Consider the following 27002-nt stretch of genomic DNA (forward strand, 5'->3'; position numbering starts at 1 on the left):
GAAATTAAAGACCAATGAAAGAAACCACAGATAACCCATCTCCAAAACAGCTGTGATCCTGTGTAAAATAACCCAATTTTTGAAGCGGTGGCTAGCACTGTTGTCTTACAGTAAGAAGGACCCGGGTTTAAATCTTTCTGGACTCTGGCTTCTTTAAAAATCACTTATAAGCTATAATGTCAGTGTACAGTAATAATGATGTATGCTAAAGTGTGTAGAACATGTTGTTGTTGTTTTTGCATATTTCCATTAAACTGACTGTAGTGTGGAAAACCCTTTTTTCATTTTACAATTGAGTAAAGTGTTGTGCAAAAGTCTTGAGCTACCCTTCAAGTCTTTATATCTTCCTAGAAAGATGAGAATGCAGCAATTTATCGAAACATGTAGAGTATTTCATGCATGATTACACAAGGGGAAAAACAGAGGCGGAACAATTCTAACAAACTTGAAAGTCAAATGCTGGCATGACCACCTTTATTCCTCAGCACAGCCTGAACTCTCTTAGCCAAGCTTTCTTGTCGTTTCTATTAGTAGTCTTCATGAATAGTTAACCAGGTTTTTTGAAGGACATCCAAAGCTCTTATTTGGATGTTGGTTGCATTTCATTCTGTTCTGTCAACATTATTTCACACTGCTTCGACATTAAGAGGTCTTGGCTCTGGGGAGCCTAATACACGACTGATTGTCAGTGTGTTTGGGATCATTGTCATACTGAAAAATGAAGCTGTTGACAATCAGATGCTTTAATATGGTATTGCATGGTAGAGCAAAACCTGACGACACTTTCTGCATTCATAATTCTTCAGTTTTGACAAGATCTCCAATACTACAGGATCAAATGCAGCCCTAAACCATGTCACAGCCTCCATAGTCAGATGGCTGTAAAAACTGCTGTCTTACATTAGTGGCTGTCCAATTCATATACAATTTGACAGACATGTCTTTTCTCTTCCTTAAGAATAGCTTCCTGACACCCACCCTTCCATTGATGAGACTTCAACAAACTTTAGATGGATCAACTGATGGGCCAGATGCATCCCCCAGGTTCTGTTTCAGGTCCTCTTTCCTCTCATAATTTTTAAGGGTGTGACTTTCTGATACTGTTCATTTACTGTACATTTTATTTAGGTTTTTAGTCCCGTCACTTCTTCTCTAGTCTGCCAATTGTCCAGTTTTCTCAATTTTTAAGGACATTATGCCAAGACATGCCATATTTTCAGGTACCGGTAATAGCTTTTTGTAAATCACCTGGATGGTGCAAAAATGTTCAGGTAAAAGGACTGGACTGAAAATAAATGAAAAAGCAGCCAATGTCCATAGAAAAACTTTGAAAGACCTGCAGAAAAGCTGGAGAACTACCGCTCAAGATCACTTATAAAATGCAAGAAAGTCTGGTTCATTGAAAATACAAAGAAATGAGGGGAGAGTCAAGACTTTTGTACATTACTGCATTGCAGCCACAGCGGGGCAGGGTTTCTTAGACTAAAGAAACCTGCCCCACATTTCCATTCACAGGGGTCATACGCTTTTCTTGGGGCAGTTAAAAGAACAAACATCTATGAGGTCACTGAACAAACACCTACATGAGTTTAATGTTCAGCAACCAAGAGTTTTCTGACACGTTCACGTACGCCCTGTCAAGATGCTCCCAAAGATGGGCCGTATTGAGGGCGAAGACACAAAAAACTAAGAAGTCTCACTCAGTTCGAATTTCCTGTAGGATTCAGAGTATGACTTATCCAGTGGCGTTTTCATTTTTCTTTCTTTAAAAAAAAAAAAAATCAGTTTATCAACTCAGTTTTAAACTAATGGACACTCATGATCAACCAAAGTAATTAATTATCATACTTTGTAGTCATTTGTTAATTAGTGCGCTTTCAGTTGTAACATTTATTTCTCAGTACATGAAACAAATATGTGAAGGCAACTCATTTCGTGTATATGATGTTTTCATATAAAAAAAGCAGGTATTTATATAATTATTTAGAAACATATATACATGTTTCAAATGTATTATAATAATTTTATTGTGGCAGTAAGCCGGGAAAGCGCCATTTGTAACGAGTGACCCGCCTGTTTGTAGACGATCTTTGGCTCGCAGTGCGTCTGCGAAATGAAATCCACGGTGTCGTCAGATCCGTAAAGCGTTCCCCCTCTGGCTTCATTAAACAGAAGATATTGGGGGAAAAAAGCTCAAAGACAAGAGCAGTAAGAACCAGACTTTTCTCGCAATGTCACTGAAACATCCTTAAAGAAGAGTATTGTGTCGTTGCCCACGGACTGAGCACGGACACAGCAGCCTCCTCCGAGCCGCGCGTGAGCTGGGATGCACTGCCGCTAGCCTGCTATTAGCTTACGCGTTAGCTTTCCGAGCAGCTCTGTTTTTACGACGGGACCAAGCAGACCGTAAGTCAAGCTGTTTGAGAACTGCCACATTGCCTTTCTGTCTGCGTTCTGTCATATATTGTTTATTTATTTATTAATTTATTTTAATTTCTGCGTCTCTGAACCAGGCTTTGCACGTTGAGCTTGCAGATTTGTTTACCATTTCTCCAGCTTTTTCTCAACAGCTGCATATGTGAACTGGAAGCGGGCCTTCTTTTCACACAAAAATGCATTTCTGCCTTAGTTCAGCAGATTTTTGTCAAATGGGCCCTCCATCACTGCGTTGTTCGCCCGAACTCACCGGCGACCTGAATATAGCGTTACCTGAGAAAACTGTACACCTGTGCTGGCGCACCTGTTAGGCTCGTATTTACTACTGCATCCGGGTTTCAGTACAGCTCCAGCCTGTTCTGCAGTATTTGCCTTAATATTTTTTTAAGCATTACGAACTCTTAAATTTGCCATTGATTTAAAGTTACTTGCATCCGTCGACTTATTGTACGTCAGTGTTTATTAATAGCGTTTGCCTCTGATGCTATTTTCGAAGCTGCTAATTACGAATAATTAATGAGACGAATATATGAAATGATGTGCCGTTTGGTATTTATTTAGCCTGTCTAGTTCACTTGATTGAGAGACAAAACCTACTGAACAGTAACTGAAGAATTGTTAAACTATCCGACCCACATTACAGTTGCAGTAAGCTGTCTTTATTGCCATGGGTGCTGTTGAACAAGAGAAACACGTTTTCTACATCTATTGTAATGTCGTAAGTCAACAGAGATGGCATGGCCAAGTGTGCATTCACAAATGGAAAAGCTCCTCAGGAGAGGCTTTAGCTAATGTAAACATGGACTACGTGTACTATACCTGCCTTCAAACAATAGGACATTAATACCAGGAAGGATCTACCAAAACCCTGCAACATACAGCAGCTGAATTTTAGTCTGCTAGTTAATAGCATAGTTCACAAGGACTCAAAGACTGTTTAAGTTACCAAAGTAACACAAATTGATCACAGAATTTGTAGCGAAGTTACTGATATTTCTTATGACCTTTTCATTAACTCTGCTTCATCAGTGCATTCATTTGTTACCTGCTAGACTCTCTTAAAAGTTACTTTAGTTCCCCAAAGCCAGGGACTGAGCCGCCTCAAAAGCCTTGCGCACACTCTTCTGCTCTCAAGTTTGTCACATTCAAATGCTGTCATAATAAGAAGAATATATTACAGTGGCATTGGAAACTAGGTGAGGGACTCAGCTTTGTATACCAAGTGGGGTCATGTGTTAAATGGAGTAATTGGCTTCGAAACTCCAGTTCTAAGATCTTTTCACATTCAGAATTAACAATATATACCACAAATCACCCACACATCCATAATTATCAACCTGCCTTTTTTTCTTGTCTTCAGAAATTTATCAACATTAGAGCAAGTTTTTTTTTTTTTGTTTTGTTGGGGGGAATTCTAATTATCTCGTCAGTATACATTGTAGAAACAGTGTTTTTGAAAAAGGCTTCCAAAATGCAGTTTTTGTATGTATTTTTGTATTTTATACTACACCCAGAGGAGCTGTTCGGTCATGGAAACCTAATGCCATTAAGCCCCTTTTATACAGTTTCTTTGTGCTGATGTTAATGTCAGTGGAGGTTTGAAACTGTGCAGTTGTTGAGTCGGGAGAGTGTTGGTGACGTTTACATTCTCAGCGCCTCAGCACTCGCCAACCATGCTCTCTAACTTTCCATGGAATACCACTTTTTGGATGAATTGATGTGGCTCTCAAATACTTCCACTTTGCAGTAATAATAAAACTGGCTTTAACAGTGTTATACTATTACAGTACCATACTTAAATTCAGTGAACTTTTTAGAGTGGCCTATTGTTTCACTAATATTTGTAAAGGCAGTCTGCATAGCTTGATTTTTATACGCCTTAGCAACTAGATGGAAAGAATTTGAATTCAGTGAGGCTGTGTTTCTCAAACCTTTTGCTTATGTAGTGTCTGAAAAAAGCCCTACTGATACAAGTTTGATTTCCATTTTCACTGTCTAATATGAACTCAATCGCTGACTTCACAGGTAAACCTCTGAAAGTGCTGGGAGAATTAGGTCTGGGCATTGTCCAAAGTTGCACACATGTAGCAAACAGTAAGAAATTTGGTGTATCAGATGCTACTTGAATTTGGTTTTGGCTACATGTGGTGCCTGGGTATAGCATGCCTGAAGGTGGACATGTGACACCAGCTCACTCACTGTGTATTGTTTGGACAATTACCTGCTTTGTTCTTATATGGTCTCAGTCAGATTAGCCTATTAAACAGGTTAAAGACAATTGAATACCCTGCTTGACTGATTTGGGCACATGTGTTTGCCAATACAGCTCCATCAGGTTATATCTGGAAAAGTTTTTGTGGAAAAATGTCATTATTATAGGCATTAGCTTTAGCATTTAGCTTTGTGCATTAAACTGAACTGTGGCCCTCATTAGTGAATTTATTATTACTGTCAAATATGATGTCCATATTACTGCGTGTTTATCTTTTTGGGTTTTAAATGAATGTGTGGCAGGCTGCATCAGTTTGAGCCATTAAAATGACTGGAGCGTTGTGATGTAAACATTTTGCTGTTTCCCTTCACTTTGGGTTTTTAGGGAGTGGATGCTGGTCACACAGTCGTGCAATTGTGCTTTAGAACAGAGTGGCCACTTAACCGAAGCGGCTCATTGTACTGTCTGCATCTGTGTGTAGTAGTCTTTCATAGGTGTGTTGTTTTTATGCTGAGCGGTAGCCTTGCTCTTTGAAAACCACCTCCTCGCTTGTTTGTGGTAATTATAATCCCATCTGCTTAATGGTTGGGCTGTTTAGACTAAGCTCTTTTGGTCTCTTCCCTTCAAAGCGGCACAGTTTTTCTATCTCTGCCACTTTTAATTTATTTACACGTGGTAGTTTTTAGTTTACACACTTTGTTTCGCTCTCTCTTTCTCTCTCTCACAGGTGTAGTGCATTATGACAGACAGCATTATGAATAAAGCTGCCACAATGGAGATTCCTATCAACAGTAACGGTGACACAGGGACACTAACAGAAGACGACAGCCTTGAACAGGTAGGTCGGGCTGCCGTATCAGTTCAGTCTCTTGTGTGTAACACTTGTAGAAAACCCCTTTTTGGTTTTTTGTGAAACAACAAACTGTCAGCAAAACCTAATTTGTATTTTCAAGTCAGATAGCTGCCAACAGAGTACGCATGAAACGGAGCTGTTTATCTTTTTATTTGTTGTAAAGAATACATTAATTATCTTTTTTTGTGTTTGTATTTCTTTGTAAACAGTTTATGGTGTATTATAAATCTAAAAGGACTTTCTGTCTTTTGCCAGGCGCTCACATTATTTTGTGCTTCAATTTTTATCCAAAAGAATGAAACAAAGGAAAAGCATCAATGTTTCAGCCAGTGGTGTATCTTTCAAATTAGAGCCTGTAGGGAAAATTGAACCTAGATACTTTAGCCTTTTGATTACATCAGGTTTGATTATGTGTTGTTAATGGTGGTTGGCTCAGTAATATTAAAAATGGGTACTTTTTTGAGTTTGAAGTTTGAATTTGACATAGTGGGTGTTTTTCTTAGCTGCTACAAGATTAGCCTGGTATGCTTGTTCCTTTCACACCATTCACAGCAAAGTGTGAATAAGTACAAGCTGTATGGACAGTACAGTTTAGATAATGTTATTATTAACAACTGTGAGCCTTGAGTGCTTTAGTATACGAACTAGTGACCTACTGTTTATTTACCTTTTTCCTTTATTTGACTTAATTCACTGAATGGTCACTCACAGGCAGGATCCAGATCTTACAGTAATTTTAAATGAAGTTAGTTTTCTGCACAGGTTTATCTGTTGTTTGACGCGTTGCCAACTACACAATATCACAAAGCCTTGTGTTATGTAGCTTGCATACCAAGAACTGTGGAAAGAGCTTCCATGGGGAAATCAGGTGTTGGAGACCAGCTGTTTCCCTGAGAACAGCTGTTCCCACTAACATATAAAGGGATATATATAAATATATATCAATCAATCAATCTCTGATGCAATACATGTCTATATTGATCTCAAGTGTTGGATTCTCACACATTTTTCCCCAGGTGAGAACGGCTTCAGAATGGGGGAGGGGAAAACACTTTAAATGGACAAGACAATATGAGATTTGGATTAAGTAAAGTAGTAGTGGATTCTCTGAGAGATATTGGGAACAGTTTGTTAGCTGTCTTCCATCTCAAGGCACACCTTGTTGGGCAAACAGACTGAAGATCCTGCCGGAAACACTGGCAGGGAACTGCATTAGGGTATTTGCTTACCAAACTATGTGCTCAGCTCACACGTAGTAAAAGAACAACCTTCCTTCTCGGAAAGCTTACAGTGTGTTGCGTGTGTTCAACCATTTGGTGTGACTACCTCAGTTTAATATGTTTATGTATGAGAAGTGTTCGGCTGCACTGTTTTGTATTGGATATTAACCAGTTGTCATAGCAACTCTGCAATTAATCTGAAACTGGCGATGCTTTGTCCTTGGTTGAAAGCCCTGTGAAATCAGATTGATATCTGCTGCGCAGCACTTGATTTAAAGCTGCACAAGTCTGTTATTTCTCACATGGGATGAAGACTGACAGGTAAAGAAAAAGCAGGTCCAGTTTCAGATGTTGCAACATCATGTGCATGACAGAAAAAGGATGGTGACTGGCAGCTTGACGTGACAGAGACATCACTGACTGCCAACAACGTCTTGGCAGCAAAGGCTCTCTGGTGTCTCTTCAGATAACAGCATTTTAAGATGCTTGTACCATCATACACAGTTTCTCACAGGTGGTTACTTGTGCAAATAAATCTTTATTTATATAAATATCCCGTGGGTAGTTGTAAAGTTATATCTTTTCATGCTTTGGCTTGACTTGTGGTAGTTTGGCTGCAAAGGAATTGAACCTGTACAAACAAAGTGTCGAGGGAGGGATCGGCGTTTGCGTCAGCTTTCTCCCACATTAAACAGATGTCATAACACAAGGCAGAGCTGTAAGGAAGAGTTACAATGACTGAATGATGATAAAGCATAGCTAAAACAGACTTTTGGTTAAAATGTATTTGCGTAGATATAATGCCCCCCCCCCTTTTTATTTAAAGGTCTTTGTATTTAATTGTATGTTGTTGTTTTTTTGTGTTTTTTTGTTTTTTTAAGCCATTAAAAATTTTGTTTAGAACAGTAGAAAAACAAGAAAATGTTGACTTTACCTGTCAAGTCAAATTCAAATTGTGTTCAGTTTTTAAATGGTGTTCAGAATATAGGAAGTCCTGCTAATTCAAGCAGCCACGTGGAGCTACAGGTGCTCTTTACCTGCCTGGCATCTTTTTCCAGTTTGGGCCAGAGGTAAAGCAGATGTTTCCATAGAAAACGGGACATTGCCTTGACTAGACGGTTGAGGCTATGTGGCCACTGATCACTGTTATGCTTATTAAAGATAAGAGGTTTTATGAACTACTAACACAGGTTGGCTAAACCAATTGGTCGGCCTTTGCGGGATGGTCTAGACTGGCAACTATTATTATATTGAACTCTGTTTGGCTTGAAGGTAAAACATTATTTTGGCACGTTTGTTTCAGTTAAAGTATTGTTGGGGAATTTTTTTCCACTTGTCAGAGTTGTGAAATCTGGAGTTGGGGCACTAAAACTTTGCTTGTATGGATTTATTTTTGTGTCTACATTCAGTCCCTTTTAATATTTTTCCCCTCCCTTCTTAATGTTGTCACTTTTAATGTCCACGTCTTGTATGAATAGCTTAATTTTTACAGTGTTGTGTTAGAGTCTGTATTTTCTTTTTTCCAGACAGTGACAGTTAATATTATAAGCACCTATGGCATCACATTGGAGATCGAATGCAAACATGTTCACCATGTAGACTAGACTCTTGAAATTATCACATAATCTAGTCTAATGATGCAACCTGACAAGCTGTGATATAAGTCATCACTGCTCTCCATCCTGCATCACTGCTGTCTGTGGACATTGCAATGGTTTTTCTGAGATTTCGTTTGCATCCTCCTATCTTGTTTCATATTTCAGTCATGGATTTTTTCCCTTTTGTCTCCTTTTCTGTTTGTTTCTTTTTCTGTTGTTGTTCTTGTTGTGTTTGTCAACCCAACCCCCCCACCCCCCCACCCCCACTCCCCCTCCTCCATCTCTGTGCAGGCTGCAAAGCTGCAGTGGAGCTTAGATGAGAAGGTAGGGAGCTCCAGAGGCACCAGGGTGAGCAGGCCATTTGTGCATTTGCGTGTATGTTGTAGTATGGTGTGTAGTACTGCTCAGTGGTTTGACTTCAAGGGGAATTAAATTGCCTTGCATCGCTGCACTGGTTTGTTTCACAAAATGTCAGATATTTGATCTTTAATTCAAACCACTGTGCAGCTTGCCTGGTAAACTTACTCCTACTAACTGTAGCTAGAAAGAGTCTCCAATGACTGACATGTTTCGTGGGCTATCCGTCAATTTGAGATGTTATGCTCCATTTGATTATTAGATGCAAAGATGTCTAGTGTGTGTCGTTTTCGGTTGCCTAAGGTAGCCCAGATAGAGTGTGTGTGTGAGTGTGTGAGATGCCTAAATTTTTAGTGGGTGATGGTTAACAAAACAAGATTGTTCTGTTTTATACTAATGGTCTTTATTGTCATACTAATGCTGTGTTGTTGATGTGATTTTGCTTTACTTGTTTTGATGTGTAAGTCGGTGTTTATTACAAAAAAAAAGAAATATTTAATTCTGCAGGTCTGACTACAAGATGAGTCTTAAAAACCAGATAATGCCCTGAAGCAAAGCTTTCAGGACATTAAAGATGGGTCAAATCAAAGCAGTTGTAATTTTTTTTCTGACTCTAAGGTTGTATCGCATATGTTATGTGTTTGTTTACAAAGCGGAAATAGCCATTTCCCTTGCAGGGCGTTATTCTGTAATTTCCTTATCACATACTGTGTAGTCTAAGCATGAGCATTTGAAAATGTGGGCTCCTTTGTTCCTTTTTTTTTTTTTTTTTTTTTTTTTTTTTTTTAAATCGTCAGAAATAACAGAAAAAACAGACTTCCATTAAGTAACTCTGTTTATCTAAACTAAATGAGGCAAATGTTTAGCAACTTATCAGATGTCCAATTGTTACATCCTTTAAGTTTTTAGATGATTTAACTCATAGTTAAATTACTTGATGTATGAAAAAGAGGCTTTCCTGCAGACATGAATACATTTTCAGTCTTTTTTAAAGTTCTTAGGCTCCTTTTTTTCTCGATTTTCCTTCCTTATAATCCTACATATTTTTTAAATTGCTGATACTTCAGCAGGAAGTCAAACAAAAGAGAACCGCAGCTTAAACAAAACCCGAGGGAGAGAGTGGCTCATAATCCAACTCTGTTCCTGAGCCAAAACTTCAAAGAAGCCTCTGATGGCGATTATAAGTAGAAAATTACTTATTTGTGCTTTTCCATAGATCACTGAAATCACTGTCTGGATTAAACTCTGAGTTTATTACAGCTGTGTATAGAAGTTCAAGTTTGCAGGAGATTCAGATCACTTGGATTAATTATTGACGGACATGTTAGTCATGTGTTTTCTGTTTTTTTTTTTTTTTTTAACACTTTCATACAGTTTTTCCATTTTGCTTCCTAACATTCCTCACGTGGTGTTTGTCTCACTGTCAGTGGATAACCTTTTGACTGAGGCTTTAGCCTATGTTATCTTAATTTGGCTCTCAAGTCACAATCTCCTTTCTGTATATTCCTTCCCCAACCCATCTTTTTATCCCGCCCATCCTTTTTCTTTTTTCTTTTTTTTTTGTTAACATTACATTTTGCAGGACCTGCAGCAGGTGATGGTATCAGGTCCCAATCTCAACGAGACTAGCATTGTATCTGGGGGCTATGGAGGAACAGCAGAGGGCATTATCCCCACCAGTTCAATCAAAGGTAGTGCTGCTTCACCCTTTATTCCCATTACTCATTTGTGATGTTTTTTTCAGGCTCTGTACTGTCTCTGACTACCCACAAGATCATGCTGCAATTAATGTATTATTACCTACTGACTGTGCTTTTAAAGGTAGTGCCTGTTGTTACTTACTGTTGTCTTTTTGCTTTGTATCACCTCTTTTTGTGCCAGCAAAACAAAGAAAGATTCATTATAGTTAAATAACATTTTACCAGCATACAACTGATGGCACCCAAATGACAAACACTGGCGACCGCCATCAGTAAATGTCATTATTCACTGATGAGCTGGTTGCAGTCTACAACACTGATAACAGGGTTTGGGTGGTGTAGCTGTGCATTTCTAATACTGATTTTATGAAAGCACATTTTTCCATACGGTGATGCTTCTACTGGAAGTGCTGTGCATCGTAAAACATGTTCTTAAAATGCAGCTAAACCTGTTTGAAAACAAACGGTAGCCTTGATAGCAAGAGTCATTTACCATCACATATGGCTGAGGAGGGGGGAAAAAGCAGTCCATGATTTATTAATGTTTTTTAAGCGGTAAGGTGATGGTGCAGAGGGCTTCAGCATGAAAACTCGGGCCTCTACACTGAAACGGAAATATCACCAAGGCCGTGCAATAGCCACAATGTTTGTACTTTTGTGAAAATAGTATTTTTTTTTTTTGTTGTTCCTTTGGCAACTAAAGAACCATTAAAAGAAATGACTTAATCCATGATGATGTTGTTTTTATGTATCTGATAATGGTGATCATAGATATTACTGAAGCTGGCTTATCTGTCCTTTCATCAACCTTAAAAAGATTTTTAAGAATTTGTTTTGCAATAAGAGGAGCAGAGGTTGTTGTTGTTTCAAATGATGGTGCATATAAAGAAAGTTTTAGATGGAAATAGTTAAAACTTTATTTAATAAAATAATTCTTTATCCCTCCCTCTCTCACAGGCCCTGCTGTGCACTACAATGCTGAGTTTAACAAAAGGATCCCAGTTACAGGATTAGGTGCCTTAACCTTATTGTTGTTAATAATAGAGAGCTTATTTCCAAAATACTATTTCTTTTTTACATTTCGCATTGTTTTTACAGTTACATCTGTAAATGCCATTGACAAGGTTAGTTAGGGTAAAGTAAGGTGATTAAAGAAGATCTCAAGTGCATTAAAAGTGCATTTTGATTGCTCATTTTGGAAATATGCTCTGTGTAGAGTGTCCTTTTCTTCCTTTTTTTTAGGTGACTGGGAATTGACTTGTCTGCCCTTTTTCACCAGTTTTTCCTCTTTTTCAGTGGAAACAAGGGCATTGCACTTACATCTGCCTGCTGCTCTTTTTGTAGACACCTTGTGGCTTTTTCTATAACAGTATTTCTTTCTCATTTGTAGGTTTTGGGTTGGTTTCTCTTGTAAGGTGTGGGTGTGCACCCACTGAACCAAATCCATCTTCATGCTTATTAACTCACTCAAGGAGGTTGTTTTTTTTTGTAGTGTGTGTGCCATTCTTTGTCCAAGTAGCTTGAAAAGTTTTAAATGAATTCTGATAAAACTCTGCGTGGGTGTAGAGGGGGTCGTGTTAATAATACAATAAAATTTGACTTGCATCCATCAAGGTCTACAAGGTCGTCTTAATAATTTATTGATCAAAACAAGTTATAATTTAGAAACTATTATTCTTACAAGTATCTTGTGTATTGTCAACACTAAGTATCATGTCACATTTGACCTCTGACCTTTCCTTCAAGGTCAAAAGATTGATCTGAAGTGATAATAATATAATAATACGTATTAAAATTATTTTTCTTACTTCCATTATTTGCCTTTAAACATATAGTGAATGATATATGGGGATTGTAAGTGTCACGGTACTATAGACTATAGACTATAGACCTCTTCTCTAAGGTCAAATAAGGTAAAACTTTCTTAAAATGCGTTATCCTAATCTGTTTATATTGGGAATGTTTAGGAAATTATACTGATGTGTGTAATCCATGCAAACATTTGTCATGCTACACTAATATGAATCTCACTGTACTATGAACATCTTAAAGTATGTTTTAAAAGACCAAAGAAAACAAAATGAATATACACAAACTACAACCCTATTCCCATGAAAGTAAATACTGCCCCGAGAGTGAGCTCCCTTGGCTTGAGCTTTTTACATTTTACATTGTTAGTTTTTCCCATCTGCTGTTATTTAGTAAAAGCTTTAACCAGTCTGCTCCACACACAGCATCCTAGCAGTTAGTGTGACTGCAATTCAAACTCTGGTGATCATTGCTCATTTCTCTGCATTGTTCACTGACTGTCATGTACTTAATGTTGCCTTTTCATCTTTGTACTTTTCTATTTTTGTGCTCCACCTTCTTTTTGCAATTCCCTCCTACATGCATGATTCTTATCCCTTTCTCCCTTTGTTTATCTTGTGGTCTTGTTTGCATCTCCCTGCATTTTCCCACATCTTCCTCGTACCTCGTTATTATTCTACTTTTGACATTTTTCAACTGTTAACGACTGTTTAAAACATAAATATCAAATTACCCAAAATATTCCCTTAATTAGTAAAAACATGTAAATTCCACTCCCACTCCTTACCATAATGAATGCTCACTGTAAATCATTCTGTCGTCCAAACACCCATTTAACGTCATAGAGCTGCGTATGAAGGCCAGGCAAAGTAGCCGTCCTGCCATATGTCCAATCAAGGTACTGAGGAGGGAAAAATGATGTTCGCAGCCTCTACGTTGATTAATTAGATTGCCAATATAACAGTGTGAATATTGCAGTATTTCTTTAATCAGCTTCATAAAAAGGATTTGGTGTCTTCCAAAAAAATCTTGTTTTTCTGTTCTGCCAGTATTTCTATCCAGTTTAGTTTTAGTATTTTCCTGCTCTGTAGTCACTCATTAACGCTCTCTGATTTATGTTTAAGGGTTGGCCGTGGCTTACAGAATAACAGATGTTAAACAATCCTCAGTCTAAACTTTCTTAGATCCTGGACACTTTCAGTGGTTAAAAAAATCCAGTTTCATCTGATTTTGTATGGGGTAATTTTGCTGTCCAAGAAGGTTTTGCTTGTGTTCATGTGTTTGTGTTACTATATCTGGGTGTTCCACCTCAGGTTCCAACATGCACCACAGCAGCAGCAGCTCATCAATGACGGCAGAGGAAACGACCCGCGGTGTGGCTGTGGAAAAGCTAGAAACAGTGAAGAAATGGGGTCTGAATACTTACAAGGTATCTGAGATTTTGTTATATTGACTGAGTAAAACTGTGATTAGCGAATAGCGTTATTGTAAAATGGTAATTTTTCAAATTTAAATTTATTTTTGTGTAACTCATGTCTCTTTGTTCCTTCCCACCGTGTCATAGTGTACAAAGCAAATGATCTCAGAGCGTTTCGGTCGGGGTTCCCGGACTGTGGACCTGGAGCTGGAGGCTCAGATTGAGGTGCTGAGAGACACTAAACGGAAATACGAGAATGTGCTACGACTGGCCAGAGCTCTGACCAACCATTTCTACAACATGGTGCAGACACAGCATGCGCTTGGCGACACTTTTGCTGACCTCAGTCAGAAATCTCCCGAGCTTCGGGTGAGATGTCACTTTGTATTTTAACTGTTTGTGGCTTTGTTGGTGAGCCACACTGATGCCAGTATGATTATTAGGTTTATTTTAGCCATTTAAAAACTTTTTTTTTTGTTGCTTACAGGATGAATTCGGTTACAATGCAGAGACTCAGAAGTTGCTGTGTAAGAACGGAGAGACTTTACTTGGTGCCATTAACTTCTTTGTGTCCAGCATCAATACGTTAGTCAACAAGACCATGGAGGACACCCTGATGACTATCAAGATGTATGAAAATGCAAGGTTAGTACATGGAGTACATAATTAAATCAGGGGCCTTAGCATTATTCTAAATGGATAACTGTGTTTCATACCTGCTCTTTGCGTAAGTCTGAAGCTGCTTGCTAACAGATTTACTATATCCACTTAAAAGATGGCAATAATGTCAGTAATGATGCATTCGGTGTGCTTCTACTGCCCTCCAGTGGCCAATATGATCTGTTAAAATAATTTAATATAAAATATCTAAACTTTTATTTAATATATAATGTAAACAGTAATATTTTCAACTAGATAAATTATTACATTTATTAATGTGAAGAAATACACAGTTGGTTTAAGCAAGATTGGATGCAAACTGCATGTTGGCTGGTTGAATAAACCTCATCCCTCAGCAACTCTTAATTTAATGGTTGTGTCAAAATCGCCCATTAGCTGTGACCAGACCAACAGTTAGACCTTCGAGTCAATAGATCATTCGAATCATTAGGAAATATTTCTGAATGACCAGCTAAGGGGCAGAGTTGGCATATTATATATGAAACTGACAGATGAGAGAAATAACTTTTTTGATTTGTAGCTCTGAAAGAGAAACTGTTATTTTGTTTGATCCTTTATCTCCAAGGACCTCGCTAAAAACTTCTATTTTAATTTTATTTATGATGAAATTTTAAAACAAAGCATTATTTTGTCAAGATTGTTGCACTGTATCATCTCCTCTCCTTTTGTGTACTTTTAGACTAGAGTATGATGCCTACCGGTCAGACCTTGAGGAACTGAGTATGGGTCCAAGAGATGCTGTAGCCATGGCCCGTATAGAAGCTGCTCAGCAACAGTACCAAGTCCAAAAGGACAAGTACGAACGTCTTCGCTCAGATGTTGCCATTAAGCTCAAGTTTCTGGAGGAGAATAAGGTTAGAAGCATAATTACGTCATCATGAACGAAAAAAACATCTTTATCCAGGTTTAATTTAAGTTCTGTCATTCATGATGTGCACAGACTAAATCCCTAACTCTCTGGTGTCTTTCAGGTGAAGGTGATGCATAAGCAGCTCCTTCTCTTCCATAATGCCATATCAGCATACTTTGCTGGCAACCAGCAGCAGCTTGAGCAAACGCTGAAGCAGTTCAATGTAAAGTTGAAGCCCCCAGGGGCTGACAAGCCCTCCTGGTTAGAAGAGCAATGAGAGGCCCTCGCTGGACCTCCTGTAGCTTCCTTCTCAGCCAACAACTCCACCTGTTACCTGTTGAAACCCCCAATTTAACAGAGGACCACTACAGAGAGAAACAAAGAAATAACTGGTTGGATGAAGATTCAAGATGAATGCATGGCAGGATGTTTGGACGGATGAATAACAGGGTATTAGTCGTGAATGAGCTAAGTGCAGCAGGAAACCAAGTGGCCAGTTTCATGAAGAGTCAGAGGGCTTTTAGTGCCTCTTTTCCCAATTTCCTTTTTTTCACTTTAACCTCTCTTTGTGCTTTGTTCCCTGAAAATCCTTTAACCGTTCCCTTCCCTCTCTTATACTTGACTCAATCCCAATCTATCTCAACACTCTTTTGCTGTGTGAACTTGTTAGTCATGTTTATGGCCATCATTGTATTCCTCAAGTGCTCCCAGTTCTTAACTTAAACCAGACACACACACACACACACACACACACACACACACACACTGAGATATCAGTAAACATCACTTCAAAACTCCCAGACCTTATCTCTCTCCTAGTGTGCCTCCTTATATATGAGCTGATCAGTTAAAAGAAAGCATGGCCTGAAGGAAGAAAGACAAGTTCATAAAAAAGGATTTCCATCCACACATGAAAGGGTTTTTACACTGTTCACTGGAATCTTCAAACTATCAAATCAATGTACATTTCAAATTTAAGTACTGTTTTATTTTTCAAATACATACGTGATTGTTTGTAGCACATTAAAAAAAAAAACACACACAATGTTGTGTTTAGCCATTTGGTTAATTTGGCATCTGATCTCCTTTTTTTTCTTAATTATTTTCCATCTGTTCAGCTGTACTGTATGTCTCGTGTTTAAAGTGAAGGAAGGTCTGCTGTTTGGGACAATATGTGCTGGTCTTCTGGATTACAAGCACCGCAGTGCTCGGTCTGTAATTTTTACTCATAACATGAAAATCCTTTGACTTTGAATCTTATATGCAACAATCGTTGACGATTCCACAGCTTTCCAAAGTCATACTGGTTCAAGTCTTTACTAATTTTATTTTATTTTCCCAAAGAGAAGAGAGAGGCCTGTTTGTTGAATGACAGGACTTAATATGTTTACATTGGTTAAGCCTGGAGCATCCCTGTGAGAGATGGGTATTTCAAGCAAACTTGACTGGATTCACTTAACCGGAAATAATAAATTTCACTCTCTTTTACATTTGCACATGGTACATTAATATGTGCATTTTTGTTTTTTATTTTATCTTTTTAACGTTAACAAGGGCATGTTATTGGGTCATATCATTCAGTCCTCCTGAAGCAGAACACATTCGTCTATAGTTACCTTTCTTCATACTGAAGATTACTGTAGCTGTCTGATATAACTCATACTAATATTTAAACCTCTTGTGATTAGTGGTTGGGGTTGGATGTAATAACACTAATGATCCATCTGTGTTTTCTTAATGTAAACATTGTTATAGTAGTAAACAATCATCAGTCGTTGACAATTAAAATATAGCACATGTTGAACTTTTAATCATCACTGTATCACGTTTATTATATTTTGAATTCAACGTGTTGTACACAAAATTATCCAGTTTAAGACATTTTGCAGACGACATGCTGAAATGAATTCCTTTACCAAACCAAATCTGTAATTGAGCTACTCAAAACAACCTCTAAATTTAGAAAGTGACGTGGCAAACCTCTGTCAACTTGAAGGGAGAACCTAATGTAGTGAATGTTTAACCATGCTGCATTTAACTCATGGTAGCCTCTAGTGACAGATGGGAGTGCTCCACGAAACCTCCATCAGTTAATGGGTGACTTCTCTAGCTTCTTGTCCCTGCATTTGCATGACAGACAGCAAAGTATAGGTGCAGATATGTGCGCTCTCACTGATGTTGTGCTCTTTGCCTTCTGCGCGCTAGCTCGCATGGACTACGTCTGTTGATTTCAATTTTGGAAACGACTGAAGCAAAATCCACAACATTTCACTTTAAATGTGTACTCGTAAAGACAGCTTAGAAAAGCAAATGGTGAAATTCTAAAGTTTGTTTGGCTTCTGGTTTTTTTTGTTTTTTTGTTTTTTATTCCCCCCTGAATTTTATGAGTTTTGGCTAAAGAAGTCGTTCAGCATGACCCTGGCCTTTCTCGTGGCTAAAACTGCAGTTTCACTGGCCAGCTGCTGGTCTGTTTGACCATCACGAAGCAATATTAACAAGATGTGACTCCTCTTTTCCAAAAGCTGTCCTTTTGATATTCCTAACCCTTACATCAGACTGAATGGCAATAGGATTTGGTTTTGTTTCACTGTGGTAAATCCTCCCCTAAGTTTGGGGAAAAAACACCAACTGTGTGAAAAGTGGAAAACATTTGAAGTAACTTTTACTAGCAGCCTCGCTAGTCCTCTAGATTGTTGTCGAGAAAGATCAAGATTTATAAAATGAGATGTTTTATTTGTGTACAATCAATGTTTTCTAGGCTGAGCTGGTGTATTGTACTGTATGGATGATTGCAGACAAAATATTTATGATGATAAATGAAGTGGTGTCATGGATTGATGTGATATTTTGCCTTCATTCCTCACTCACACCTGAACAGTCCTACCCCACCCCAAGGGAACTGAAATTAAAAGTACACATTTTCAAAAGCTTTGTCTTCATTTTATTCTGTTTTGTGTTGCACTAAGAGTGTGTGTGCATTTGTTTACTTCCTGAAAGTAGATGAAGAAGTAACTCTGGAATCGGCTGAATAAACTTTAATAACCAGGTATTCAGGAAGTACCTTAACCATCATTTGTTCAAATTGCTCTACAGTTGGATTCTTTCTCAGAGTTACCTAAACTACTGTGCAAGTCTTGATCCACCTATCATTTCTCTATATTTTGATAGAAATGTGGAGATGGGTACAGCAAATTATTGAAAGTTACCCAAAGAATTACAGGCACCCTTCCACTGACACCATTTCTGATGAGGCTTTGGCAGAGGGCACTAAAGGGCCAGATGTATCTTGCAGCTCCTGTGGGATGTTGCACAGGACCCTGAAGCTCCCAGGCTTCTGGTAGAGGACCTGAGCTTGAATTATTATTTTTTTTATACATAATATATAATCTTTTTTTTTTTTAAAGAGATGACACTTGTTTGTTTCTTTTTTTTTTTTTTTTTTAAAGAACACACTGCACACCATGATATAGGTCAAGTTTTTGGTTCATAACTCTTAATGGGTTTTTTTAGTCCCAGTTTTATGTGTAAAACTGTTAATTTTGGTGGGTTTTTTTGTAGATTCGTCTAAAGAACAGAATAAATGTGCTTTTGTGACCAACTGCTAGTAAAGTGTACAGAGTACATTTTAAAAATCATTATTTGCCAAGTGTTCTGTTAAGGCTTGGCTAGAATGGGCCCAGCAAATGCTCCAATTTAGATGATTTTGGAAAATGTGAAAGAGGACTTAACTGTTACAAGTTCTACTGTTTTTCCTACTGATAAAGACCATGACTGTTCATACTACACCAAAGTCATTAAGTGATGTTTTACACATTTCCAATTTAAGCCAAAAGAGTCAAGCTGACAGACTCGTTACTACAGTATCATTTTTTTTATCATGTGGAAAAAGTCAGACATTCTGTCTGAATTGTGCTTCTTTTTCTTATAGTGTTGATTGATTAGATGGTTAGTTAAAATTATGTATACTTACAGAAAGGGGGATTTCACTCGTCCAGCCCACATAAGATCAAAGTGGGTTGACATCTGTGGTGTAGACAACGTTATCCCTTGGTTTGGTCCCTTTTTAATGCTTGAATGATACAGAGGTCAGTGTTAAGTGGCTTAAAAAGAACTGGACTGAATATGAATGAAAAAGCAGCCAATGTCTAAAACAAAACTTTGAAAAACCTTCAGAAAGTCTGGAAAACGTTTTGTCAAGTTCCTTTTAAAACATCTGAAGAAAGTCTGGCTCCTTAGAAGTAAAATATAAAGAAATAAGGGGTGGCTCAAGACATTTGAACAGTACTGTATATCATTCATGATGTCAATGTATATAACAAACACATCCTTCAATTAACCTTACTGTTAGAAATAGTCTGGCCTTGTTGATCACCAACTCCTACCAATCTCCTTTACCTATTCACAGTGGGCGTTCCCACATGGAAATCGGCTTGTATTTGATTGGTGGAGGAGCTTCCCGCACCTGTGACTGCTGTTTGTCAGACTGCCTGCGTTCAGCAAACGAACGAGGTCAAAACGGAGTGACGATTTTAAAACAAAGTATTTAAAAAAAAAAAAAAATCAAAAAAAAATCACGGTGAGTAAAAATGAAAGGGATGGCTTATAAACATGTACGTCCATAAATAAGTTAACTGCGACTTTCATTGAATTCAACATCATTAATGTATTTTTTGAATTAGCTTTGATGGTGGTGATTTGGTTATCTAACATTGGTTGGTTTGTAAAAGCATTAACAAGCAGCTGTTTTCTCCTGACCACCTACGTAATGCCTAATGGAAAAAAAACATGTTTAATAAATGCACTTAACCTGTTTTAATACAGTTCTTCTTGGCGTTTGAAGCAATTAGGCTACCCATCTTCTCTCGCCTCTCCACAGAAGGGCGTTCCCTACTGTGGGGGGAAAATGAGTTGAATTTTAATTGGTGGAAACACCTGCACCTGGGACAGCTGTTCGTGATACACACTGCTGAGTATGTCCGAGCACGCGGCAGGATCACGTCAGAGGATTTGTTTAACAGCGACGTTTTAAAAGCAAAAGGTGAGTTAAATTAATGATTTCTTTTGTTTGTTTTTCACATAATGTAGTGTCCCGTTACAGTGCCTCTCTCTTTCATCAAGCTGCCTTTTGTGACGAAGAGTTAGTCTGACGTGTTAACGGCAAGCTGTTGGCAGCTTACTTTGGTCGCTTAGTTGCCAAGTGCGACTCTGGAAATTGTCAGAGTGGCTTTTCGCTTGTGACAACTTTTATATTCGACGGCTGAATGACCATATGCCACTACCAGGTAAGCATTATAGTTAATTACCGTTAGATCTGTTGCATCTTCCGCTTTTTTCTTTCTTTTAAATGAGAAATACTCCGCTTTTGCCTACTGATATTTGGTGTTAGTGAGTTAGTTGGATAATTAAGGACAATATTTTATACATGAAGCAAAGGTTAATTGGACAGAATTTCTTTGATATTTTGCTGAATCACCAATTGACTCTCTCTCTCTCATATATGGAATTATATTTTCCATCAGGTCTGAGTTGTCTGCTGCTGGACACTTCCATCATCTCTGGATTAGAGACAAACAGATGGAGGGAGTGCTGATTTTTAAATCGGCTTCTCTTCCCAACTGTTCACCTCCAGACTCGTCTTCTCTTCCTCTGTCAGCGCCTTCTGAGCCTCCTGCCATGCATGTTACAACTGTATCTCCAGTACCCCCACCGCCACCTCCCCCACCACCCCCACCGCCACCTCCCCCACCTGTCCATTCCTCTTCTTTCGGGTCTCGCAACATTCAGAGACGTTCCATGAAAAAGCTGAACTGGGATACTATTCCCAGCCAGCGTGTCCTGGGCAAACTGAATGTGTGGACATCTAGTCGGCCCCAGAGGGACCTGGTGCTTGATATTCGGAGCATGGAGGAATTGTTCAGTCACGTAGACAAACGGGCCTCACTGTGCACTTCAACAAACCTGAAGAAATGTGATGGCACGGATCACCTTCCACAGGAGCCTCAGGTAAAGGGTTCATTGTACCTGATGCAGATGCTCTAAATTATTATGGCCACAAAACACAGAAGGAACAAGCAAGGGAAGTGATTAACAGACATGGGAAGTAATTTTAGAAAAGTTCCAGCTAATCAAGTCCTGAGGGCAGAAGTGAAACTGTTCTGAAAGCATTTCAGCTTCCTCCAAAACTATTTTGCCTTGTATAGATTATCCACTTTTCCTCTTATCTGAATATGTATTTTGTTTTTACATTTGTGTGTGACGTTGTTGTCTTTAGGTCACAATTCTCGACTCCAAAAGAAGTATGAATATCGGAATCTTCCTGAGGCATTTTAAGAGGTAATGATGCTGCTGAAGTGTAGCGACACATGATACCAGTGATGAAAAGAACTGCTTAAAAGTAAAAGAACATGATTAAAATGGCAGTGAAAGAGCATTGCAGTGCACCATTTGAAGACGATAACACAACAAGAACTAAATTGTCTTTTAAATTGAGTAACTACAGGAAGCGGTGGTCGGGGCAGTGCTTTTAACATCAAACGCAGTCAGAAATGCGGATCTTGACGCATGAGTCACTTCCGCTATGCTAATCATCTTCCAGCTGACAAGCTCTTTATCTTAGTTAACCATATGTAAATAAATGGAAATAAAATGTAACCTTCAATGAAAGATGTTAGCACTAACAGTAAGGGCAATGCCTTTTTAAAAACTTTTATGACACACTTTCATATCTAAATTGGAGGGAAGCATACTGCAAAGTGAGGCTCAACAGAGATGATGGAACATGCTCGATGTGTTTGCTATGAGGGATTATCATCGTATTTGCCTTCACACAGTTCCTCTTTAACAACTCCTCATTAAGTTTCTGGTCTGTGTTGCTGGGTGAGCTGTGTCATTGTGTGACAGCTGATTTTTTTTGGGGGCCCTCTGAGCAGTGATGAGTTGCCTTTTGTTTTTGCACGTGTACCTTTGTTTCTGAAATTATCACTCTGGCTAGCAGTTGGTGTCAGTTTGCTTCATATCAAGATGGTTGTCACCTTCAGTCCAAAGTTCAATTGGCTCTCACTTTGAATAACAAATTACCGCTCAATGTCTGTCGGCAGCTAAATGCTGTAATGTCGTCAGCGTTACCATCTCAGTCAAATTAAAAGGGTTTCTGCTTTTGTCTGGTAGTGACTTCATAAAGCTATTTGTATGTTGTCATTTACTGCTATTGCACGTATACTATTAAGCTCGCTGTAAAATCAGAAATTTGTTACATACAACCTTTTGACTACAAATCTTCCTGAATTCACAGTTTTAGTATTTCTATCAGTTATGGTCTACTGTTAGGACCTGAAGTATTTGAACAATTTTTATTTTTACTCCTAAATTGTGCATAAATGTTTGTATGGATGGAAGTGAATCATCCAAAATGGTTAACATTGGTGCTCCCCTGCCATCAAACATGAATGCATTATCTTTGTCAAACTCTTGAATTTAAGCTAAGTGTGCACTTTGCTCACATAGTGCTTTATTTATTATTATGTATTTTTTTCTTCTCCTTTCCTTCTCATTGGTTTTTAGTTTCAGTTGGTTTCCAGACTGGGGGGTTTGGTTAAGTTTTTCTATGGTTTAAAAATGTTTAGTTTTTGTTAGTTTAACTGTTAATATTTTATTTACCAAGATTTAGGAAAATTAGTTACAGGTATTATAATGCAGACTGTCAAAGGCAGATGATTCTCAGTGTCAGACATCCAGTCTTGTCCCCCCAAAACCTTAGTCTTTATATTTGAACTACATTGTTGGCTGTTTATTTGTTTATTTTTTCAGCTTTAGTTTTTAAAACCTTAATGATGTGACGAGGCTGAAAATCTGTCAATGTCCAAATATTTATGGGCCTAACTGTGTCTCTTGGTTACACTTGAAGGGTTTACAACCAGTGCTACTGTAGAAGAAACTTCTCACCAGCAGTGTGGATAACTGAGGGAAGCGAGTCTTTGCGGTTTTCACGTTGTCTTGAGATAAATGTAAACTAGTGGCAGCATGGAAAATGGAAAACTGCGATAACTCTACAGCACTGTATTTAATAGGTCACGCCGATATGGCAAGAACTGAGTCAGTCTTGTCACTGCTGACTTTTTGTCTCCCTCCACAGGCCTGTGACAGAAATTGTGCAGGACATTTATCAAGGGAACTGGCTCCGGTTTGGAAATGGGAAGTTGAAAGAGCTTTGTAAGCTGCTGCCAGAGGAAAGTGAGGTAACAGCAGCTCCCACCATTGCTTCCCTTTTTTGTTTTTTTTAGCTTTGGTCATCTGTGCATAATATTAACTTAATGATTATTTAAAGTATTTTTACATGAGTAATGCCAGACTGAGTAGCCTTCTGAAATATAAATGTTTTTCTTTGAGGCTGTTAATTTTATTAAAATATAATTTTGTGACAGTATGTTCATTATCAGATGCATTTTATTTGGCCATTCCAAATAATTTTCTTGTAATATCTCCAACTGGCATGAATATTATCCTTGTTTACTGACACTCGTGTGATTGCACAGGTCAAACTGCTGATGTCGTTCAGTGGAAACCTTTCTGTTTTGGCTGAGGCTGACAAGTTTATGGTCCAGCTGGTCAAAGTACCAGGGTGCGTATGGAGTTTTCTAAAGCAGGGTTTTCAGTATTTATTTATTTTTGTCCTTTTTGGGGTGGTGTAACTCACACATTTGTGAAATATTTGACTGCATATTAAAGAAATGTTGCTTGAGATCTCAGATAAGCTTTGTTTGAAATATTTAACATTTTGCCACATACCAGCTCTTTGATTCATAGTCGTGCTGACAGTTTAAACATAAACCGGATTGTTTGTCTTTTGTATGATGTCGTTTTATAATTCTGCCAATTTTCCATATGTCTAATTTTGAAGTGTTCCCTTTAAAATGTTTCTCCACACTCAATAATGGGTTTAGAAAAACAAAATTACAACAGCTAATGCAGTTATTTGTTTCTTGGCTTTAGCTATGAGGAACGGTTGAAAATGATGGTGCTAAGGGAGGAATTTTTTCCTCTAATGGAGGAGGTGAAGAACTCAGTTGGCGTCATGTCCAAAGCAGCTAATGGTAATACTTTACACACATTGAGCTGACTTATCAAGTTCTACTAGAATTACACAACCTGTCTATTTTGATGGTTAAATTAAGTTTTCTTCCCCATTATTTTCTCAGAACTGTTGGACTGTGATGACCTCCACTCGGTCATTCGGCTGGTATTAAAAGCCGGGAACTACATGAACGCTGTTGGTATTTTTCTACACTTTTACACATATGTATATGTATGTTTATTTTTTTTCCCCCCAGGTCTTCATAGCTATTTTACTTATTGTTCATTTATTATTTAGGGTGGTCACAATTCCAATGTTATTGGCTTTAGGATGACCTCTCTGCTTAAGCTGGCAGACACAAAGGCCAACAAGCCAGGCATGAACCTCATGCACTACGTTGCCAAGGTGAGGAGGATCCTGGAAATGGAGGGATTCACATTTTGATTAAATCACAATGAATGAATTTTGGGAAGATCTTTTGCTTATCTAAAAAGCCTTTAACTCTCGCTAGTCAGCCCAGTTGACTGATGTTCTGTCATCCTCAGATCTAAACAGTTATTTAACAGATTTATCCCGCAGCATTATTTTTGTTTCTTACTCCTTATCTCTCACCCACAGCAAGCAGAATACATTGATTCTGAGTTACTGACCTTTCCCAACCAGCTTGAACATATTGGGATGGCATCAAGGTGGTTATCACTTCATATCCTGTCATTTCATTGTCAGTTTAATTGCTGTCACATCGTTTGTTTATAGAAAATCGGTGAATAGTTCTGCACTGACGATGTCACTTTTTTTCCACAAATGTGCAAATGCTACCAAAGGATTTGTAAAGAGGAGGTCATCTCAGATTTTGAGAGGGAAGTCAAGAAGATCAAAGAAGTGAAATTGTACAGCAGCAGACATCCTGGCCTCATACAACAAATGGAGACGTTTTTAATTGTAAAGATTTCTCTTCTTATTTTACTTTTTTAAATGGCTCAATTTAAGATTGACTATTTTGTAATGTATAAAATCTCTGAATAACTTCTTAGAGGGCTGAGGCCAAGCTTGCAGAAGTGGAGTCCTCTCTCCAGGAGTTAAAATCTGTGAGCAATGCTGTTGCTGAATATTTCTGTGAAGACCCATCTACCTTTAAATTAGAGGAGTGCTGCTCTATTTTTCACTCATTTTGCAAGAGGTTTGACACAGCTGTGCAGGTAAGAATGTAATTTTGTGCAATAAAAATATTAACCAATGAAGATTCATCAGGGCAATAAATAAAACTTTGATTTTAAAGGTGTATTGTAATTTTCAAATTTTAAACCTGAGGGTTTAATGTTGAGAACTTTGAATTGCCTTGACATGCAAAATTGTGCTCTTGCACTCTTTGCATTAAGCTGCTGAGTTGTATCTTCCTAAATATACCCTCTCTCTTCACTGTTTTAGGAAAACCGAGAGCGAGAGGAAGCAGAGCGGCGGCACAAGCGGAAGGAGAGCATGCGTATAGCACCCAAACGCCGATCCACAGCATCAGGACCCAATGGTGAGTCGTCAAGCCTGGAGTCGGCCCTGCACAACTTTCTGTCTACAGTCCCAGAAGGTTTGGCCAGATGCAGAAAGAATGCACTGCCCCCAATCGAAGGGTCACCCTCGGAGTGCTCTTCCCGGACTGATTCATCAGTAGAAACATCTGAGCAAAGTCCCCGTTCTAACCAAGATGGTCATAAGAAACCATTCCAAGCACAAAAAGAGGATAAAGACATGACAAAACTGGAAAACAAAGAAGCCGAGAAGATGGAAAAGATCTCTCTGAATGTGCTTTGCTACCAAAAAAACACAAAAAGCCTCAACTGTGAGAGAGGTTCAGGTACTCCTTGTCGTTTGCAGAGAGAGCAAGACACACTTGCTACTCCAAAAACACCTCGGCCTAGGACCAGAGACTACTTCTTTGCCAGCAATGGGGATGTGAGCTCCCCGTGGACTATCCTGAGCCCTTTTACTTGCACTCAGAAAACCAGCCCCCAGAGAAACAGACCAGCCCACCAACGCAGGCTGTCATCCACATATGGTGGCGACAACCTTGATGATGGTGTGTGGAAGAGCGATGAAGGCAATGATGCACCCAAATCTGTCAGTGAGATGTCTCCATCTAGGGGTTCTGGTTTTCTTCCTGAATGCCCCAATCGGAGAGGTTTGTCGCAGGGTACCACCTACAGGTCTCATTCTGTTGATGAAGCTGTGCAGTCCCCTCCATCTGGCTTCCAACTGGGAGACCTGCTGCAGAAACACTCATCTCAAAGGTCATTCTCCTCTGGCTCAAGGACGGAAAGTGTAACAAAAGAGGAAACTGGAATTAGTAAGGCTGGGAATAATGCAGAAGGGCAGGTGAGCACGTCTGGATTTATATCCTTCTTCAGGCGTATTGGAGGCAGAAGCAAACCCAGTGATTTGGAAGAGCAAAATTTCAAAGGTTCAAGTACTTAATATAAGAATTTTTTTTTTCTTTTTTTTTTTTTTTTTTTTTGGAGATGGAAACCAAGCTTTGCCTTTTTTGTTAAAAACTGTCTGTCTTTTTTATGTTATGGTTTTACCCTTCAGTGGAAACAAGGCAAACATGGACTTGCTTTGAACTGAAGGTTTTGATTTTTGAGACTAACCACATTCAAAAATCGCAACAGGTTCCTCACTTTTTTGTCCTTTTTGTATGAAATAAAGGCTGACATTCTATCTTTTAAATTTTTATCTGTAATATTGGCTGTACTCAAATGGTAAATAACTTTTCAAATTAAATTGTTGTCTCATATGCTATTGTTGTGA

The 27002-nt window shown here is 38.5% G+C and overlaps 2 protein-coding genes across 10 annotated transcripts; both read left to right on the forward strand.

The window, feature by feature from the left end:
* Positions 1-2097: 2097 nt before the first annotated feature.
* On the forward strand, positions 2098-18060 carry arfip2b (ADP-ribosylation factor interacting protein 2b). 6 transcript variants are annotated; one of them, XM_026182082.2, is made up of 10 exons: positions 2098-2406; positions 5376-5486; positions 8611-8667; positions 10259-10367; positions 11334-11390; positions 13499-13614; positions 13750-13971; positions 14090-14247; positions 14963-15137; positions 15255-18060. In XM_026182082.2, exons 2-10 carry the CDS (start codon positions 5388-5390, stop codon positions 15408-15410), a joined length of 1149 nt encoding a protein of 382 aa, XP_026037867.1. In that variant the 5' UTR covers positions 2098-2406; positions 5376-5387; the 3' UTR covers positions 15411-18060. The 6 variants fall into 6 exon arrangements, with proteins under 6 accessions (XP_026037867.1, XP_026037869.1, XP_026037868.1 ...); XM_026182083.2 differs by having other exon boundaries at positions 2099-2406; positions 8611-8643; XM_026182084.2 differs by lacking the exon at positions 11334-11390.
* Positions 18061-19404: 1344 nt separating this feature from the next.
* Positions 19405-26988, forward strand: fhdc3 (FH2 domain containing 3). Of its 4 annotated transcripts, XM_026183214.2 has the most exons (14): positions 19405-19709; positions 20010-20171; positions 20252-20415; positions 20653-21136; positions 21405-21466; positions 23265-23367; positions 23665-23750; positions 24122-24222; positions 24328-24398; positions 24501-24608; positions 24822-24892; positions 25028-25145; positions 25238-25402; positions 25632-26988. In XM_026183214.2, the coding sequence occupies exons 4-14, from the start codon at positions 20708-20710 to the stop codon at positions 26667-26669; spliced, it is 2352 nt and encodes a 783-aa protein (XP_026038999.2). In that variant the 5' UTR covers positions 19405-19709; positions 20010-20171; positions 20252-20415; positions 20653-20707; the 3' UTR covers positions 26670-26988. The 4 variants fall into 4 exon arrangements, with proteins under 4 accessions (XP_026038999.2, XP_080163251.1, XP_080163249.1 ...); XM_080307125.1 differs by lacking the exon at positions 20252-20415; XM_080307123.1 differs by lacking the exon at positions 19405-19709 and having other exon boundaries at positions 19826-20171.
* The last annotated feature ends 14 nt before the right edge of the window (positions 26989-27002 follow it).

The sequence above is a fragment of the Astatotilapia calliptera genome, chromosome 10 (genome assembly GCF_964374335.1).
Source record: "Astatotilapia calliptera chromosome 10, fAstCal68.1, whole genome shotgun sequence".
Taxonomy (NCBI): Eukaryota; Metazoa; Chordata; class Actinopteri; order Cichliformes; family Cichlidae; genus Astatotilapia; species Astatotilapia calliptera.